General features: G+C 32.2%; 1 protein-coding gene across 1 annotated transcript; it reads left to right on the top strand.

Annotated features, from left to right (window-relative positions):
* The first annotated feature begins 732 nt into the window (after positions 1 to 732).
* On the top strand, positions 733 to 3492 carry LOC128548258 (baculoviral IAP repeat-containing protein 7-B-like). Its single transcript, XM_053522742.1, has 3 exons — positions 733 to 852; positions 1234 to 1330; positions 2710 to 3492. The coding sequence occupies exons 1-3, from the start codon at positions 763 to 765 to the stop codon at positions 2877 to 2879; spliced, it is 357 nt and encodes a 118-aa protein (XP_053378717.1). The 5' UTR covers positions 733 to 762; the 3' UTR covers positions 2880 to 3492.
* Positions 3493 to 6039: the final 2547 nt, after the last annotated feature.

The following is a 6039-nucleotide window of genomic DNA, read 5'->3' as shown; positions in this document are numbered from 1 at the left end:
TAAAATAAATATGGTGTTATAACCAAAATTTTCAAATCAAATTTTGTCAAGAACATATTATTTCTAACCACATTGTTAATTTTTGTATGCTTCCATTTCGTATGTAGCATTTTTTCTTTTCAGGTACACATTTAACTGTATATGTGAACAAAACTGCTGTCCTTATCAATATATTGCTGAAAGGATTCAAAAGTTTCTTTGATCAGGAGATGCGGCTCATCACCGCTGGCATGATACACATATTGCTGATTTCGTTTTCCCGCCTGATTTGTCCAGGTACTTAAAGTCTAGAGTTTAAAATCATTTTGTGGTAATTTGTACAGGGACGTTATGGGAAAGTTTGCCTCAAATCAATGGAAGAATAATTTAGAAGCTTGGAGCACAGATTTGTTTCATGTAATTAATCCATCCAGCTGGCTAATGGAAGGACGAAATTTCAATACAGGTGCATATCTGTGCGTGAAATAATGTCAGGATGGACTTTTGTGGCCTTCTTCTACCACGAAAAGCAGTTAGAAAGCCGCCATATGAGTTTCATCACGACAAGTTATTTTCTTTTTGAATAAATGTAACATATAGGACAGGCTTATAAAACTGAAACAGTCCACTCGATGATAAATCAATATCATTTTTATGCAGTTCTTATATATTTTATTCTGATTTTGTAGACACATATAAATGCGAAAAAAGAACACATTATCATTCGCAGGTTCATTACTAGATATGAAGACAAAAATATGTCTATATACACAGCGTTGCATAATGTCCCAGTGTTACAAATGGATGATCTCTTATTTCATATCGGATTTACGTTCAGCAGTTCTCCAGCATATGTTTGGTGATAAAACCGTGGTAAGTAAATCAGCAAATCTCCATATAGTTTGTATTTTTGCTCTGTTTTATTATTAAAACAATCAATTCAGAATGCAAACAAGTTTTTCGGCTGCCACAAAACAAAATATTCTCGAAATTGTATAATTGAAAGATGGTTTGAAGTTTTGCTGAAGACAAACGTACACTGATCTTCGATAAATTAAAATACTGAATTGAATGTTAGTGGTAAGATAAAATGTAATAGCTCGTATATGATACATAATAAAACATAAGGCATTATTTTCCTCTTGCCTTTTCCGTGATATTTAATAATCAAGCCACTCATATTTTACCTGCTATCTCAATTTAAAATTTAAATGAATGTTACTACAACATTAAGGAAACTTATACTTATTTCAGAGAAAGTCATACGGAAGATGTTCCGATTGTATTTGTACATTTACACCAATAATGGTTCCCCCTATCCAAGTACCGACCTTGACAAGCAATGTAACAGGTAAATCATTCTACCAGAAAAAATCGATTATTTTGTCTACTTGTTACATAAGTACATTTAAGAGCATCGCAACAGTCATAACTCAGTAGCAGTTAATATTTTCAGGCCGAGTGTTTTCCTCTTGAAAACTGCACTAAAGCCTTAACAGGTGGTCAAATTATCGTCATCATAGAACCATTTGATGAATTGTAGTACCTACGCCGCTTGTAAATGTGTCGTTTAGATCGAAAGTTTGGCCCAAAATATAGAAATATTATGGGCAGTCAAATTCCATTAGAACATAATTATATTCACAAGACAAAATTTAGTATTTTGAAGTACAATATGTATACTACAAAATCTTACGGAATTCTTGTCGAAATTGTTCCTGGTTATTGCATTAGACACAAAAAGACAACCCCATGTAGATTTAATTTAAAATGTTGTTTGTACATGTGCGTTACTGACCACAGCTAGCTAAGTAAACTAGTACACATTCGATGGTTAAATGCAACACCACACTAACGCTATTGATTTGCACTGGGAGATGAAATTTTTCATTGAACAGTCAACCTATAATATCATCTGCTTATAAACCTGTAAATTATGTGTAAACAGATAAAACAAATTAGATAAATTGATGGTGTTTGGATGTTTGTGTATAATTTAGTAAGCAGGTAAAATTTCAAAATAAATTCCTTAAGACTTTGTTCTTCATGGTTTGCTTTACAATTGGCTGTAATTAGTTTTTACATGTATTGAATATATATTGATTTTGACTACATGTAAAATTGCAAATTTTGGTGATTTTGGCCAGAGAAAAATATCGAATAAAGGCATAATACAGGTAGTGAAATGCACATCCTTTTACTTGCATATGTTCACAATTATTTACTTTATTGTTACCACTTAGTCATCTTTTATTGTTATGAAAATTTGCATGTAAAAAATTGAGTAAAATTGCCGCCACTGTGACGATGCCTTAACTGTACATTTAGCTTTCTTCGTGTATCATTTACTAAATAACTAGGTTTGCGAGGAGGAGCAAATAACCCTTGAAAAATGTTAGTATGAAAATGCTATTCCATTTAGTACGCATTTAGAATCAATGGTATATTTTTTCTATAGCATTTACTGTCTATACTCCACTAGTTATCGATGTCTAGGAGGCTAATGTGTCCAATTATGTGTCCATTTAATAATGGGTATTTAAAGAATTTTTCTTTACCTTCGGGGAGATGTGATATACAGTAGATGTTAATTCTTGGGCTAGCTAGCGCCTGTTCAATGTCTTACAATAATATATATATTTTAGAGAGAGATAATTTATATTTAAAAATAGTAAGACCGACCTATAGTCGGGATATTGTTAACAAGCATGTTTGTTTTATATTCCATAGTCGAATGTGATGCCGTAGAGGAGAGACTGACAGAGCTCATATTGTGCATCCACTGTAAAACACGAAACAAAGAAGTTATTTACATTCCATGTGGACATTTTTTATATTGTACAATCTGTGACAATCTAAAGTATCACAGAAACTGCCCTTTGTGTCATGCCAAAATTTGAGCGTCAGTCCGTGAGGGGCAATAGTTTAAATGTGCCATTTTGGTATCAGTGAGTGATACAATTTTTTTCTTCGTAGGTTCATACAGATGCTTGTTTAGTCTAGACATTCATTCTGACTTTCATTTTGTATATACATGCATTTTATTCGTTATGTACCACAATAATTGTGAATGTTGAACAATGGTGTGAACAATTAATGTTACTTTATTGTCTAAATAACCGCTTTTTAAAGATTATTTCATGGCTTGGGGAGATATTGTGATTGAAGTAAACGTCAGTTTGATCATATTAAGATTTGCCGCTGTTTTATCGTGTATGAAAGCATTCCAGAGCCGTCTGATACGTATTTTGGAAGGTATATGTATGTTTAGATAATACTATAATATTAAGAGGCATGCATTTATATAAATGTCGCAGGCCGAGAGCTAACTCGGAAATCCATGAATTCATAAAAGAGCTATTGCTGGAAAACACGTTTTTGGACAATTATTTTACATTATTAATCTCTTTAAGTGTTTTTGAATTAGATACATGTCAAGAAAATTGTCTCACTTGACTGGAAAACGTCATTCTGTGTCTGTGCTTGTGACAGTGTCATAGAAATATGAGAGAAATAAAAGATTGTATTAAACCAGCAAATTCGAGTAAAATATCGGTTACTTCAATGTTTGTCAGGATATAGTTCATAAGCTCAGATGGTAGGGGAACGATTGTTTCGTATCTATGATCCTCAAATATTTCCATTTGTACTAAACCTGATCAAACTTGGGCACTGTGATATAACAGTAACATGTGTTTCGAAATGGCACTCTTAAATCATACCTCTATAATTAACAGGCATTGAAACCAATCCAATCCCCTCTTAAATTCAAGTTAACTTGGACATTTTCCTTATTCCGAACATATGCCATACACTCGTTTGTGTATTTGAATATAATTGACCACATTTTCATATGTTAATATACATCAACCTTTATGACACAAAGCACTGCTCAGCAATGTGCCTGCCATTCGGGAAGCTTTAGAAGAAAAAGCAGAGCAAAGAAACGTCTTGTCATTTCGCTGCAGAAAACATATTGTTTCGTTCCAATCTGCCTCCAAAATAAGTAAAATGACTCACACAATTTATGGATCTAGATGTAGCAGAATATTCGCACCTGCTATTGACTTCTTAAAGAATTAACTTTCAATGATTAAAACATTATTATTTATACACATGTAACAAAGGAACCCTTAATTATGCTTCCATACTTAATATTTACACCTTTATTTTGTATATCATTTCTAAAATGGTCAATGACATGCTGTTATATTTTACAGATTTGCTTTATTTTCGATGTAATAAATGTTTTTATACAGTTAAAATTATGACTCCCAATCAAGTTATAAGGTTTTCATTGCAGTTAAGTTTATCGTTTACATTCAAATCATCCTTCACTTACAGTTTATCACTATTTTCTTTCAGTCATGCAATCAACGTAATTCAATCTTAACTGTTCTTTTATTTCACGTACTCAATCGGAAACATTGTAAAAGTATATTACGGAAGATTATTCTGCAAGACATTAGTATTTCATGTATAACTTAAAGTAATAACAGTTAATAAAAAAATAAATACTAAAAAAACGTAAATACAGTGGATCCTATTCAAATAGACATAAATAGAAATATAACTTTTAGTTTTGTTTTGGATTATTTAAATATTAATATTTCATAAAACAGGACACTTAATGCAAGGTAGATGAAATATAGCCTATATTTAAATAACGTGCAGCACATCCAAATAAGAAGAGTTATAAGTTTTAAGAGTAGATCTATGTTGATTAAGTGATCCTGATACAAGTTTTATGTGTCACGGGGACAGCACGCACTAAAGTGTAAGTCATTTATCTAATAGTTCTCCAATAATTTATTGTCGTTTCGTTCAACCCTTTTACATTCATTCATATACATAACAATGAAATAACGAAACTTTTTTTATGTTACCTGGTAGATCTGTCTTTAAGATTTTTATCTGATTTAACGATATTTTATTTCGTTATATCAATTGACTAAAGTCATATATAAACTATAATTAATTTATTATCTAAGAATCTTGAAAATGTCAGTTCTTTCTTGACTACTAGTATTCATTTTTCAAGATCATAGAAAGAAACTTACTGCATACGTCCAAAAACATTCAGCATGTCATCGAAATAAAAAGCTAACATTCAGTGGTTATTCCTCAACAATTTAGAAGATGCATTAACAGTTCTTGATCAATGCATGTGACTAGAGATCAAATAGTAACCGTTTGAATATATATACAAGTATCGTTTTCAAGAAATAAACGTTTGGCTCAGTAGACCATTTGTCAAAAATGTGCGTAGATGATATTTGTTCGCTTCATATTAAGTTTAAAATATCTTTCACTTCGGGAACATCAGATGAAACCAGGCAAATCCATTAGTAAAAATTAAATGTATGGTGTTCATGATTAAAATATTTTGAACTTTCATGTAAAAACATTTCTTCAATTTCGTGTTTTGCATATAAGATATTTCATATTTCCTAATATTTCAATAATTTACTAACACGTGTAAGTTGTCATAACCCAGTCCGGCATTTGGTTAAAAACATTTGGGTTTAACATTACATTGACACAACTAATGATCATATGGCGACTTTCCAGTTTTTATATGTGAAATAAGACCCTAGGTGCCCATTCGGACTATCACAAAGAGATAAGCGATGTACGAAAAGTGTTTTTTTTTTCAAACTATCAGGACATCCGAAAGAAGTATGAATGCTTTGGATAAAAATAGGCATATTGAATGTATTCTCTTTTGCTTGGTTTAAAGTCCTCCTTGGTTTCAGATGTACCGCTATTCACAAACGGAAATGATCAATGAACGCCTTATGACAGCTCAATAGAATGTGAAGGCACGTACAAGTGAGAGCTTTAATGCACAGGTTATGGATACCTGACATTCTAACAGCACTCCCAAGGAACAAGTTTCTATACTGGTCCGCAACTTAGTGACCATAACATTCTGCATTACGAAGCATGTTCTTGATGCGCGTCCGTTACCCATAATTTTTATGCTCCCCGAAGGGTGATCATATAGTTGCCGCTTTGTCCATCCGTCCGTCCGTCACACTTTTGTCCGGAGTATAACTT

This window comes from Mercenaria mercenaria, chromosome 14 (genome assembly GCF_021730395.1).
Source record: "Mercenaria mercenaria strain notata chromosome 14, MADL_Memer_1, whole genome shotgun sequence".
Classification (NCBI taxonomy): Eukaryota; Metazoa; Mollusca; class Bivalvia; order Venerida; family Veneridae; genus Mercenaria; species Mercenaria mercenaria.
This window is presented reverse-complemented; position numbering and strand designations above follow the sequence as displayed.

Excerpts from the sequence above, each read along its gene's own strand:
- LOC128548258 (XM_053522742.1), top strand. The coding sequence starts at position 763 with ATGTCCCAGTGTTACAAATGGATGATCTCTTATTTCATATCGGATTTA. Across the intron at positions 853-1,233 it reads TGTTTGGTGATAAAACCGTG|AGAAAGTCATACGGAAGATG; the intron begins GTAAGTAAATCA and ends TACTTATTTCAG. Across the intron at positions 1,331-2,709 it reads CTTGACAAGCAATGTAACAG|TCGAATGTGATGCCGTAGAG; the intron begins GTAAATCATTCT and ends TATATTCCATAG.